At 47.7% G+C, this 14810-nt stretch overlaps 1 protein-coding gene across 8 annotated transcripts in view; it reads left to right on the forward strand.

Annotated features, from left to right (window-relative positions):
- Window positions 1-14810, forward strand: part of LOC122370353 (ubiquitin carboxyl-terminal hydrolase 3-like) — a 73862-nt gene that overhangs the window by 23104 nt on the left and 35948 nt on the right. For all 8 annotated transcript variants that reach the window (XM_043345867.1, XM_043345873.1, XM_043345870.1 and 5 more), the window contains exon 6: window positions 12422-12521. In XM_043345867.1, the coding sequence (XP_043201802.1) occupies window positions 12422-12521 (100 nt within the window). The remainder of the gene's footprint in view (window positions 1-12421; window positions 12522-14810) is intronic.

Consider the following 14810-nt stretch of genomic DNA (forward strand, 5'->3'; position numbering starts at 1 on the left):
CTGCACCAATGGACTTCCATAGACACAGGGACAAGGAAAATCAGCGGAAGCGCTTGATCTGTTTCTAGTGACACACCCTAATGGTCATTCAGTTTCGTTGGCGTTATAACAAGCAAAATCAAGCAAATTTCAAACCACATTTTGTACGTTGATGCGTTTCCAATGCTTACCACTATAATTTTTAGCATTTTTCCTTTTCTTAGACTTTCCTTGTTTAATGGAACACAAAATACGCCAAGACCGTGGTTTTAAGGTCTAAATGCTTTTTTTTTTCTGTGGATGGAGGGTGAGTATAGGCTAGCAAGTCATGTCAGAGTCGTGAAATGAGAGGATAATGCGGAGGAAGCATTTGGGTGAGTCTACCAGTGAGCTGTGAGCTGCGGCGGCTGACAAGACGCCGGTATAAAACTGTCCCGCTACGGATAAGCAGCCAAAGCGATCGATGGGTCAGCCCGCAGGGTTTCCACCTTTCCAGAGGGCAGTTTTTTTTTTGTCCAGACTCCAGAGATTCAGTTGACCATGACTCCATGATTCAGTTGACCGCCGTCCTGCAAACATTGTTGCTTCTCTAGGGTGACACGCCCAATGCCCATTCCCATCTCCGCAGACTTGAACCATCCGCGCTGGCGGTCAGCGCCACTCACAAGGTGTCGGCAGATCGACCCAAATGAAAAAATCAATATTTTTGTTTTTCATCCAAGAAATACCGCTAAAACATAACCAACTTTAGATGCGTTGAGAGGAGCGAGGCCCCGAATGACCCCCGTCAACCTTTGGATTCGCCAGGAGCGTGGCCCCGAATGACCCCCGTCGCCCTTTGGATTCGCCAGGAGCGTGGCCCCGAATGACTCCCGTCGCCCTTTGGATTCGCCAGTGCTTCCACATTGTCACAGAATGGCACAAGGATGATGACCTAGCATGAGGTCAGCTTGCGTGCCGGAGGCGTGTGATGTTAGGGACAAACCGGTGTTAAGGTTCCAGAGCGACTGACGAAATTAGGTGCCCGTTGCCGTATTCCAATGAACGGTTGCCGATTCGGATTGAAAAAGGTGTGGTTTCTTAGCAACCAAGCGCCCATATTGAGTGTCTCTTTACAGTTCCGTGGAACATTTTAACGCATATTCTTAAAATGCCTTTCCGAAAAGATAAGAGTTGCTTAATTCACTGATGAAATAAATTGACCACTGTCTAGCTGGGCTGCAACCTGCCGACATAAAATGCAATATGACAAAACAGAATGAAATTGACCACTGTCTAGCTGGGCTGCAACCTGCCGACATAAAATGCAATATGACAAAACAGAATGCCCTTTTTCGATATTAAATGCCCCTGCCGTTGTTCAATGACCCTGGTCGAATATCAACCGATGCTATTCTAAATTAGCGAAGAGTGTCGAAATGCGTGCTCCAGTGTCGAGTTGTTGGAGTGCCTGTCGAGATAAGGTGCCCGCTGCCGTATTTGAATGAACGGATGCCGATTCGGATTGAAAAAAGGTGTAATGTGTAGGGGGGGGTCGGTTGGACCCCCCCCCTTGCCGTTTGGCCCCTGATCGAGGTCGGGTCAGGTCAACCAGTAGTGGTTCTGCCGGGTATTCGTAGTACGTGTCAACCGCCTCTGACAGCTTCGTAACATGTTACGAAGATACCAAAACTACTTCGTAAATGTTCAAATGGTTGCTGAATTCGAGTTCAGCTCCAAAAACTAGCCTAGAAACATGTAAAACTCGAAAAAGTGAACTGAGGTCATCAAAGGTCAATGACCTGACCTGACCTTCAGGTGACCTTGACACCCACCCTAATGCATGGAAGCAACATCAAATCACATGTTTGAACGTTTGAAATCACGAAAAGCTTGCAAACGCGCGGCTAATGCGAGCCGACATACGCAGAATCGCGATTCCGGCCAAACATGGTCTCGGAAAAGAGGCCAAAGGTCATTTGGGTCAGGAACATGAAATTTTCAGGGTAGGTGTAAAATTGATCAATGTGAGGGTACTGAAAGTTTCGTCGCGATCGGCCGCTTTTTACGCGAGTTGTTCGCGAAAAAACATGGGGGGGTCCATCCGACCCCCCTCCCCCCTACACATGCGATGGTTGACTTACTAGAGTTCAATTGGTCTCCAAAAGCTTTCACGGAACATCTGGAACTGAGCTCAGGGTTTGGTTCCATCACATTCAATTCACACCTTATCATGTTGAGACTAAAAGATCACGGGCAAAGTCAAATGCTGGTGTGATATCGTTTCTCAGCTACAACTTATATATAATATCACACGGGGCCGGTAAAATGTTTCATTCAGGACCGAGGGATTTGTTGAGTTTTCCGCACGAGACCGAAGGTCGAGGGCGGAAAATTCAACAAAGCCCGAGGTCCTCTGAATGAAACATTCCGGCCCAAGTGTGATATTTATTTTAGCATATGCCGTTTAATTTCCATATTTAAGCTTCTTTAACAATTGTACATGCTTGAAAGAAGTGAAAAAAAAAAACAAGAACGAATATCAAGAACTAAAAAATGTACATATTCCCTGACCAAGATAATGAAGTCGACTCAAGATCACTGTGTTCCATCCTTGTGTCTGGCTCTGAGTTGGATTCATATCAAACCAAGAACATCTATTTCAATCTATGTCATATGAGAAGCTAGAGTAACGTTCGTTTTCAATATTAGAGAAGAGTGGAAGGTACCTATACCCATAGACCCGGGAACAGGGGGGGCAGCGGGGGCGCTTGCCCCCCCAACTTGGGAGCCGAGGGGGCGGCGCCCCCTCAACATTGAGGCAGCGAGAAAGGATCTGTCCTCCCTTTTCCGGACTTCTTTCCTTCTTGTTTCCTTTATACATCTAAACATCAACAAATGGCATTTTCCTTGCCATCTGAATGGTTTCTGCTGATGCAGTATCGATTTGACAACATCTGCTGTTGTCATCCCGCTTTGGTTTGGGCCTGACCTTGGCCATAAGTTTGGCAGGCCAGATTTTATACTGGACCATTTTGAGTCAACTTTGATAAATGCATAACGTACAACAGTGGTAAAATCGTTGCTATAGGTATAACACAGTTTATTCCGCTCCGGGTGTGAGGGAGGGGTGTGGGACAGTGAGTGTACTGACTTGGCGCCCTCGGAGGGCCGGTATGGGATTAAAGCTCAGCGACACTAAGGGCTTGTGATGCCTTCGGTTATCGCGGTAACACCCTCAGAATCACCGGCGTAGGGCCTCAGAGCCGCCGGTAAGGGGCCGTCATGCAGGTGCCGGTGTGGGCGCTCAGAGGTGCTAATGTGATTCTCTCAGAGGCGCCGCGCCGGTGAGGGTCCTTACAGGCGCTGCTGTGGGCCCTTAATCCTTATAGACGCTAGTGTGGAGCCATTACAGACGGGTGTGGGGCCTTTTGCTAATGCGAGCCCTCTACAAGCCGGCAAGGGGTCTCAGTGACCGGCAAGGGGCCCTTAGACCGGCAGAAGAAGTCCTGTGGGATCCTTAGAGACCGGTATGGTACTGTCAGACGCCGGTGGGGCCCTCAGAGTCACCGGTGTGGGGCCCTCAAAAGTCACCAGTGGGTGGCCTTTAGATGCGCAGGTGTTGGTTGGGTCCTCAGAGCCACCGATCTAGGGCTTTAATAGGCACTGGTGTAGGCACTCAGAGTTCGGGGTGTGAAACCCTCAGAGACACCGGTGTGGGCCCTCACAGGCGCCGATGAGGGCCCAGCAGTTGCCGTTATGGGGCCCTCAGAAAAATAAGTGTGGGGCCATCACAGGCGGGAAATGCCCCTAGAACTGGTCCCTCACAGGCCGGTAAGAACTCTCAGAGGCCAGTAACGGGCCAGTTGGAGACCATCGAGGGGCCTTTAAGAGCCGCAAGAGGCCCTCAGAAGCCGACTTGGGGCCCTTATGGAGCTCTTAGTGTGGCTATTTAGGGCCCATGAGGTGCTTTAACGAGCCCATGAGGCCCTTCAGCGAAATATGGCGAAAATATGGCGAAGTATGGCGAAATATGGCCTCAGCGGTCAATGGCGCCGCAGGGCCCCTCGTACCCGAGGGTCCCTTTGAAGTTCGAACCCGAAGGGGGGGGGGGTACGTGTCCTCTTAAACCCCTAGCTACGCCACTGTTTCATATGCATCATGTCAGGTATTTTAGGCTCGCCCCCCCAACTTGAAAATCGTTCCCGGGCCCCTGCCTATACCATCCTGTGAAGTCAGCGCTTGGTTTTTTACCCATGTCAGTATGAATAAAGTTTTTACTGATCAATGTGAAATGCGTTTTTTGTCAATTCATTGCAGTTGTAAAAGGCATGAAATTGACGCTATAAATGTAGGTGATTAATTAATAGGTGTCTGTACATTAAGATTTAAAATATTATCTTATTGAAAACCAACATTTACAATCTGTTCAATAGTTCAAACTCAAAGCGACCAAATGCAACACGTAAGTTCACGTTAGATTTCTATCAGTTAAGCTCTTTTCCAGCGCCTTCCTCCGTCTCAGGAAATGCTTCAAAAGTTCGCTGATAAAATGTTTTGCCCATGGGCCGAAACCTTTGTCCAATTGCCTTCAACATTATGCGGTTTAATCCAAAAAGCTTTTACCGCACGCTCGCGCTAATGCTAAAGGCATACTTCGGCATATGCTAATACTGCAAATGCCACTTCTTGGATGTTTATCATCTGGCTGACATTGAAGGGCGGATGATGGTTATCTGGATATGCGCCCGCTATTAATCAGTCGCCTGTTTCGCTTTGCTATGGGATTAAAGATGTTAATGCAGTAAACACGGTAAGTTACTTCCATAGTGTGGCCGACGTTGACCTATCTTCAGTCGTAAGACATCCTATTATGAACAACTCTATGCTGATCGCCTTTGTTTCATCACAGTTTTTTCCTAGCAGTCTGGTTTGCTTGTTATGCTATTATACGTTTGTAGGGCATTTGAATCAAGTATTGCGTACTTGATTCAGCGCTTTTTATTTCGCTTCTACTTTCATAATTTTAGGTTATTCTTGAAGTTCAGGGGATCGTTGTTTTGTTTAATTTCGCTGAACGAAACACACATTATGGGATTTTCATTTAAGCCTTGTTTATCTGCTCGTTTCCGGTTGCTTCGTTTTCTGTGCAGCTATTTCCGTAACAAAAAGAAGGCAAAATATAAAACAAACCAAAACGCCGCTGAATCCAGGGTAGCATTATTGGCCACGTCTCAAAGCACTGGATCACTTGAAAAGCAGCCATTTCCATTTGAAGCCGGCCTGGCCTGGCCAGACTATTGGATGTGAATGTCTGATGAGAGGAGAATTAGTCTGGTTGTGATCAATAGGAGCTGTGACGGATTCCTTTCAGTGGTGATACACAAAGGCGATGACAGGCTCACACGGAGGGTATGGTCCGTAAGGGGATATATGTATAAAATGTGTGCCGGTGTAAAGACACGGAACTTAACACAATCATGTCTGGGTTAAAACAGTTAATGTATGTCAATCGATATGTGTTGTGTGTGGATTCCTGGGGATACATAAACATATTTGACATTGGCGCTCCACGTATTTTGCCATCAGTTTTTTTTTTGCTATCAATCATAACCTCGCGTCCCTCGCACACTTTTATGCCAAAGTTTCAACGAACTATGTTTTTTTCAGAGGTCTTAGCAGTTGATCTGTATAACCAACAGGACATAGGTCATCAAATAACTGAGCTGACCTTTGCGAGTTTGGAGTTTTATGACAGATAGCCCTCGGAACACTCATCTTTTACTCGAACTGGATAAAACCACAGGAGCATTATCTGTCATGAAATATTTTATAGCCGTTGTCACGGTATATGCTTCTTTTAACGGCGTGTCCACGGCCAACTTTTGTTTTGGCGCCGTCTCAAGTCGGCTTTACGACTCACCCCGGGTGACCTTGACCTTGACCAGACCGTGACGGCAACCTCAGCCAATTTCGCCCCGACAGTGGTCATTTAGTGAAAGCCAGTTTGTGGACCACATCGTCATGGGAGGTTTGCAGTTCACTGTTTGTTGTATTAAAACCGTTGCAACGGTGTAATATATATGTTTTCTCTATTTTTTTTTTTTGCATATCTGCACTATAAACTTAAATTAAGTACCACATCGGATTGTTCCCACCAACGACACAGTCAAGTAGTGGCCAATTCTGGAGTTTCCCGAATGCTAAACCCGAGCTCGTATCCTTTGTAAGCCGTACGACTGTGACTTCGCCTATGCATAATTGTAAGATACCTATTACAAAGAACGAGATTATGTGTTTCAGATTTATGCTTGGATCTTAGTGCTAGTTTAAAGGTAGTGTGCCAGCTTTCTTGGACCGTATGGAGTTAATGGCCCAGATAAGGAGAACCGGATTTTTAGAACTTATCCATACCTTCAAAACTCATGGAAACGTCTTAAATTCTTCAAATTTTGAGTACCCCAGTGCGAAATTCGCCCCGACGGGTTGTCGGTCGTACCCCAACCACATTTCACACCACTATGAACAATAAATGCACACACTGAAATCGCTATTACCGATAGGCTCATCCAATCAAGTTTCGATAAACCCGTTCATCATCATCTCCTGCGGTTTCGAACACGCCTGTTAGGTGGCTTCTGATGCTCGTCGAGGTCGGAATTTCCAAATACGCGTGGTGCGTCGGGCCGCGCGCTCTGACTTCGGCCAAGAAAAATGCGTCAGCTGATCATTGTCATTTCTGCCACTTGCGTGTGGTGAAATGGGGTCATAACTTATAAGACGGCTTTTTCATATCAATTATTTTACATAAAATCATATTTCAAACCATAAATAATGTTCGACAGCCAAATAAAAGAAACAATACCAATACGGGCTTACAGTTTAAGGCTCGACATTGTGTTGTCTACGATTAGACAGCTGATAACTCATTCCCGTACGTCGTATGGTCGTAACACTATAATGACCTTTGCTTATTGTCACAAGTGCGCCGCATTCGCGATTGTTGCCCGACGCCTGTTTGCAGGTGAGCCCACTACAGTTGTTATACATATCTAAAAACCGAAAAACTTTTAGGCGAAAAAGGCACTATTCCAGGCCCATTTTTGATTTTTTTGCGATATTAGGTAAAAACAGAAGCTTCTTATCCTAGGAAAAATAAAATGGGAAATCTTTCAAAGGTGGCACACTACCTTTAAATGCGCGCATATTGCTGAACCACCGATGTTTTTCTCTTCACTGCTATTTTTGGCCGCTGAGCGCAGTCTAGTATTATGGACAATTGGTGTGCAGCTGTTTTACTGTGGCTGGGTGAAGGAATTATTGTCAAAACATTAGAACAGTCTGAAAAGTCTAGGGTAAATGCATGTCACAAGTTTGATGGTTCGTGGACTGCACTGTACGGATTAGTGCTAACATAACAATACGCCGTGCTCATATTACAGTGAAATGTAACTATTAGCCTTGCTATTCATTTGACAGGTAATTAAAATGCATATGTTGTTTTCTGCATACAGGGTAAGATTTTACGTTTAAGGTATTCCTTTATTCTGCTTTATTCCTTTATTATCTGTCAGTAAACATCTTGGAAGGTAAACATTGTATGTTGTTTACATTTCTGAATATGTTTCAATCATATTTATGAAGCTTGAGTTACACTTCAGTTCAGTTCATTTTATTTGAGAAATAGAAACAAAACAATGAACATCTTCAGCGGTGGATCGGCGCAAAAGATAAACATAATTTAAAGCGCCTCTCCAAAGTGAAAACAAATCTAACAATAATCGCACAACTAGGGTCGGCCAGTGCCGACCCCGCCAGCAGCCCGCCGAGCAGCCCCCTGGACCAGAAAGTCTCCTGGACGCCGGACGGCCCCAGCCCGGTCAGCCGGTGGTGAGGGTGGATGTGATGTGTCAGTATGTTGTGCTTTATGTTGTCTGAGTGCGTGGTGTGTGCCTCTACTTCGCTTGATAAAATAGCGACTAAAATGTCGCTAAATCGACGGGTACGGTGAGTGAATGTGTGTAGCTGGTGCGTAACTTCGGTCCCCTGGTGCTCGTTTAGGCACCTTGTCCGTGCATCAAGGTGTTCTAGTTACATTGTGAGTCGATGATTTTGTAGAAAAGCTTTGTTACGAAACATTTCAGCAATTTCGGAATGGAGATTGTGCGGCCTTTATTCTTATATCTCAGTCACCCTTATAAAGAGATTAAATAAATAGTAATTGAAAGTCTGTCGGCTGCGCAGTGCTCAATATCATTGTTTAATTTCTCTTTGTTCGTTTACGATTGCAGGAAAATAATATTTTTAAAGATTACAAAACGCTGTTAGTTTATAAATAAAACTTAACAATCTCCCCATGGTCATTGATACGCGATCTGAAGGCAATATATCAGCTATTTCGTTACAAAATAGATGGGAAGGAGGCCACCGCTGGGCAGGTACTTTGTCATTGCTAACAATTAAAAAATTGTAACTAAATTTACTGGACCTCTGCACTCCTGTGAAGGAAGTTTTACAACTTCACTTCAGCGATTGTTGTTAATGTAGGTATTTTTTTGTCTTAAAGCCGCGGACCTATCTTGAATGTCTTATCATGTTGTGTACCACCCGATTCCCCGACAGCGTTTTCACATTCGATTTCAAACATTTAGCCCCAGGTTTTCAGAGACCAGTGAGCACTGAGCAGACCACAAACCAGCTGCTTGGGTCAATGGGTCGCGTGGCGCCGGGTTAAATAAAGACCTCGGTGGTTCACAATAAGTGGGTCGATTGCCACTCGGTAACTGCGGTGGCGCAGGCCTCAGCCGACTCTTGAGCCGGAAATATGGCACTAAGCCGAACGCGGCTGGCCAGTCAAGCGTCAGGGGATAATGTGGGACGAATTGGCAGTCAGGGGCAGAATATGTGACAAACTTGCCGTCATTGAAGGGACGCGACTTTGCGTATGTAACGAACCAGCGGTCATGATCCGTATGTGACGGATCGGCCATCAATGTCGGGATTGCCGTCAAAGGTCAATGTGACGAGCCAGTCATCAAGGTCCCTTATCTTACGAACATACTATCACATGACAGGCCGTACATGACGGTCCCTGATTTCACTACCAAGCCGTCAACGTCCGTTTTGGCGAACGAATTGCATCTTGGAGAGTTGTTTCGCTTGCATTTCTGCGATGGTGTTTTTTGGATGTTATCAGAAGAAGCCGTGTTGTTGAAGAGTCTTGCCTGACGGCGGATAGCTTACAGTAAAGGCTGAACCGAAACGGCTAGTATCCTTTCTCGTTATGAGCTTGCCAGTGTTCAGTTACGAAGTTAAAAAAAAACATCAAGCATGTATAAATTGATTAAAATAGATTCAGTAGAAACTTGATTGAAGTACAAAGTGGAAAGAGCATCATTGGAATCGTGCCCGTCGCATAAGTGAAGTTATTGTAACCTTTCACATGCCGCCATTAAATTAAATGATGTATGAATATATACATTTACACACACACGTGTAAGCTACCGGAATTAAACAACAGTTTTTCGTCCAATCGGAAGTCCGCGGGAGAACGACAGGACCTCCATCCAGCTAAGCGTCGTTAAGATCAGCTGGTTGCAATTCCTCGCCACCGCTCATCGTGGCAGAGCTGTCAGCAGCGAGACGATACTTTTTAAAAATAGATAGCAAACGGAACTGGTCAGCTTCGGGCCATCGGGAAGACGGACCAATTTGTCGGAGCGTAGTTCAGCCTTTCTGAGCGGCTCGTCATGCAAAGCAACACGGTCCCCAAATGGGCGTTATGATGAATGTGGGATATGATGTACGGCTAGGTCACATATTCATACAGATCGCAGAGATTTAGTGGTGACCACGGGACTTTATCAGAGGCATTGGTCAAAGGCGCTGGTCTCAGGCGAATGACACTGACTCAATGCTGAAATTGGCGGCATTGAATGGTGCTTCTACGTCCGCCCGCATTCATATCGTTCACCATTGTACTTTACACTACACGTAAAACATATCGTGATGATTCATTTGTCAACGGTATTTTACGGGCTCCTTTGATAATGATGATGTTCTTCAAAATTCATCGAGTATCTTTCACCAGAAGTTATCAACAGATACATAAAAAAACCGAACCGTAGTGCGCTCAGATATCAGATGAGCCAGTCCTTTGAAAATATTTTCGTCAGGATTGTGGACTGTATAGTTGTGCTTCCTAGATACACTCGGTCGCGCCTCGATCTCACTGTTTTGCTCTTGGCGGTGCTGCTTGAGCTAATTACAGTTATCAGTAGGTATCAGTGTAGCTAATAACATATAGGTGTCATTTGTTTCCTGATTCTCAGAGCTACTTATCATGTGGCTTGCCCTTGGTGTAGGCTTACATATATTTATCTTTTACTTAGGATCACTCTACTAGGACTCTCATTACACTTTTTTTTCTCGAAACAATCATTTCTGTTATTTCATTTCACTCTTATGCTCGTTTCTTTTGATGTAACACTCAAACATGCACATTGTGTATGATTCTCAATCATGTATATCCGCCATCTGCGCTGCACCGCTCTCCATTCGCTGAATTTCCCTTCACTATGTTACCGATTGAACTCGCCGAATTTCCCGACTTCTGAAGAAGCCGTGCCTCAAATACCCCCGCCCAACCGCACACGGCGCTGTCAGCGTGCAGAAACCTTGTCAAGTTCCGCCCGCCTGGCCGGTTATCAAACGGAATACGATTGGCTGCAGCTCCCGCAGGGCGGGGGGCCGGCCCGCTGGTTTCATTCGCCGGGGAGCTGAATGGGGCTGGTCGGAGCGATGCTCGTGTCGTGGCTCTGTGACGGGCAGTGATTGGCGACTATCCGGATCCATCGGAGCTATAAAACTGAGACATGGAAATGACGCCATTTTTATGGTCAGTCGATGAGCCGCATAGAGCCCACGCAGGGATGGTGACGGGTGGTAATATTAGGCCGCGAAGCCGATTTTCAGCGGGTTCTGACAATATCCAGAGCTTACCCGTGGAACGTTGGGAAAGTGTTTGTGTACTTGCTGTTTTTCGGACTTGGCCTGTTTATATGCATTTTAGCATAGTCTAACGATTTGTTTAAATGTTGATGACATAAGTTTTTCGTTATATTTTACTGGACCTAATTATTCCACATTTTATTTGCTACCTCATTTGCTGCATTTCTAATGAATTGATATATTTTTTCTTACTTCCGTGACGGTACCAACATCTGTCGTTACTTGCTTCGTGTGTTCGCTTGCTGTCGCCTGTTGCACGGTGACTATAGCCTGTTGTTTGCCCAAAACGGTCTTCTGGCTAATATGGGCGTTAACCATATCAATTTGGCACGCACAAAAACTCCGACAAACAGCATCAGCAAAATCCCTCTTAGCTTCGGTAGTTGAATGCATTTTTATTTCCGCTGCGATGAATAACTGTCACACATATTACCCTCTAACCAGAAGTAGAGTGATCGCGTATGGCTATATGTCGTCCCTCACACACTGGTAGAAGTGAGATAGATGGAACCTTTCTTCACTGTGGTGCCCCTAAAAATGACGCTGATGGCCAATAAAGCTGCGGTGATCATTAAGTCACGTCCGACTCATGTCCACAGTTCATGCTAACTATATAGTTAGTTAGTGTCGTTTGGTTTCTAAATGTTGGCTTCTATACCCTCGCAGGGATAGGCAAAAACTGCCAGGCCAAATCTAAAACCGACATGATTGACTGTAATGGAGATCGCTATCATGTAACGGAAATGTATCAGCCAAGTTATTGGTTATACGCTGTCCTGAGCCGATGCTCGCTTGCCAATAGGAGGATTTGATTATTGTAATTTCTTTTGTACTCGTATTGTGCGCCGTTATCCTTTCTCGATTGGTCGGCTCCATAGATGTAAGTTGTCGTCATCTCTTTGTCCTGTCACTTGGATGATTGCTTCTCCATAAATGCTTATTCGTATTTTGATCCGGCTGTCATTGCAAGACCGCTTTACAATATTTATGGTCAGAGCTGAGAGCTTCTGCTTTCTTCGCCTCTGGTCTGCCCAGCGCCAGCAAGCTCTCAGTCGATCTGACTGGAAAGCTCCCCAGCCTTTTCCCCTCTTTTGGGAGTGTCCTTGGTGGGACGCTTTGGTTAGAATTTACACTAACTCCTTGCTCTCTGTCTAGAAGTTTCCTATTTGGTACTTGGTTCCGGTTCTTACACACTATGACAAATGGCATTATCGATTAGGATTGAATTTAATCAGGTGTAACCAATAACATCACGCTTTCCCACACGTTGTACTACATTACGCTACTACACTAATGCACTTGTATTTGTGTATTTGACATGTGCATTTTCCCTCCACGCCAACCCTCCAGTATCGTCGCCTCCCCTCCCCCAACTCCCCCAACTATATCTATCTTATGCTTCTGTCCCGTGCACCCTGCCACCAGCACTGACGGCATCTCCATGTTGTTGCAGTAACATCCAGGAGTTCCGTAGCTACATGAAGGAGCTGCCAGATCTGGCTGACATTATCAAGGAGCGCGTACAGAACGGCCGCAGTCGGGTACCGGGTCAGGTGAGGTCATCGAGAGGTCATCGCCCCGGGGGTTTGGTGACGTTAGATTCAGCTTTTCTGATGATCATTTGTTCTGGGAAAGGTAATTGGGCTTGTAGTGCCTTGACGAGACATAAGTCTATATTATATAGCTATTCCGAAAGTCTTCTTAACCCGCGCGGGGCTGGGGGGGTAAATTTTACCCCCCTCGCGAATTTTTGCGATATCTCAAAAACGGCGGCGCGCAGCGCCGCCAAACTTTCTGTACCTTTTCTTACATCAATTTGACACGTTCCCTGAAAATTTGAGCGAAATCCGTCGGAAATTTTTTGAGAAATTGACGTTTTAGTGACGTCATGTTCGCCATTTTCGCCTAAAAAACGGCAAAAGTTCAAACGCCGCTAACATCTTCATTTTTAAAGGAATCAAGACGTAACAAAAAAGGTTATACGTAATTTTACTTTGTCTATCAAATGGCTATCTCGGTTTTTTGAAAATTTTGGATTTTGGCCTAAATTTTTTCAAAAAACTGACTTTTTTGGGAAAATCATTATAAAATCCAAAATTTTGAGTCTATCGAAAAAAACCGGAATAAATGTCAGAGAAGTGGTCTATGTGCACCTACATACCAAATTTTAGAAGAATCGGTTCAAAAATGTGGGAGTTATTCAAAATTTTATGACGTCACGACACACAAATTTTTTGAAAAATGACTTTTTTGGAAGTTCTAGACCTCGTACGGAAACAAAAATAGCACCATTCGATTCGCCGTGAAAAACTGCATCAGATAGACACCTTTTTAGGCCTTAACAACCAACTTCAAAATTTGACCTCACTTGACCTGACCTTTGTTATGTTTTGGTTCGTTTGAGTGAAAGAGCACACAATCAATGAAAAACGCGATTTATTTACTGCGATACGTTCAGGCCGAAAAAGTGTCCAAAAGATAACAAGTATGGCGAGCGCCGCGCCTAGTCGCCCGCGCCAGTCATGCCGCTCGGCGCGCACAGTCAGCTGGCGGCGGCAGAGGCGCTCACAGGCACGGAGCCGGGGCGGCCAGCGGTGGCGGCGGCAGGGGCGCGCGCAGGCGCGGCCAGCAGCCGTGCGGGGGTTGGACCATAATACAACACCTCCCCCCCAAGACGATCACATCGTCTTCGCTCCAAGGCGCCACAGCGGACCCTCCGGGGTCCGGGCGCACAAGGCCACCGCAGCGCGGTGCAGACGGCGGCGCCTGCGCTCTCTTCCGAGGCGTCTCGGGCGCTTCTTGCAGCGGACGCGCCCGCCGTCGCACGGGGAGGTCCGCGGCAGGCGTCGCTCCGGTGTCGGTGGCGGCCACGGGTCGCGGTCAGCGGCGGCTCTGGTCACCCCTAGACTCGGGTCCACGAGCGGCGGCAGACGCGCGTCGCACTCCGTATCCCGCTCAGCGAGCATAGCTGCGACGGCAGCTGCGTGAAGCGGGTCCTCAGCGTCCTCCTACACCTCGTCATCGACGGGCGGACCGAGCAGGTCATCCACCACCTCGACCGAGTGGAGGGTGGTGTCACCGAGGTTCGTGTCACCGCGCCAGTCGGACTTGTCACCGGTGGACACGCATCCCTGCGGCGTACGGAGGAGCGCGACGGCGTGAGCCGCTACCATTTGTTCGGGCGGGTCTCCGTCCCCACTCCGTACTGGCAGGCCTCCCGCCAGCGGCGGCGAGGCTCCGTGGGCGTCAGCCAGCTCGGTAGGCTGCGCCGCATGACTACAGCCGGCGTGGCCGGTGCCCGCCGGCGGCGGCGACTCGGCGGTGCTGGCGGCTGGGCCTCCATCCGTGCTTCGAGTTGGCATGCCTCCCGCCGGCGGCGGCGAGGCGCCGTAGACGTCAGTAGTCTCACTCAGCTCGGTGGGCTGTGCCGCACAACAGTCGGCTTGGCTGGTGTCCCCCGGCAGCGGCGACACGGCGTAGCCGGCGGCTGTACCTCCGTCCCTGGTCCGCGTGGGTAGGCCTCCCGCCGGCGGCGGCGAGGCTCCGTAAGCTGCAGCCGCTGCATCCGGGCCTGCAGGCTGCACCGCAGTGGCCCCGGGTTGGCCCGTGTCCGCCGGCGGCGGCAACACGGCGTCATCAGCGGCTGCGTTTCCATGGCTGGTCCGCGTTGGAAAGCTTCCCGTCGGCGACGGCGAAGCTCCGTGGGCGTCAGCCGGCTCTGTAGGCTGCGCCGCGGTACATCCAGCTCGGTCCGTGTCCGCCTGCGGCGGTGACACGCCGGGAGCTGCCTCCATGGTCTGTGCTGGCCAGCCTCCCGCCGGCGGCGGGCAGGCTCCGCGCGC

Source organism: Amphibalanus amphitrite, unplaced genomic scaffold (genome assembly GCF_019059575.1).
Source record: "Amphibalanus amphitrite isolate SeventyFive unplaced genomic scaffold, NRLGWU_Aamphi_draft 001125F_arrow, whole genome shotgun sequence".
In the NCBI taxonomy this organism is placed as follows: Eukaryota; Metazoa; Arthropoda; class Thecostraca; order Balanomorpha; family Balanidae; genus Amphibalanus; species Amphibalanus amphitrite.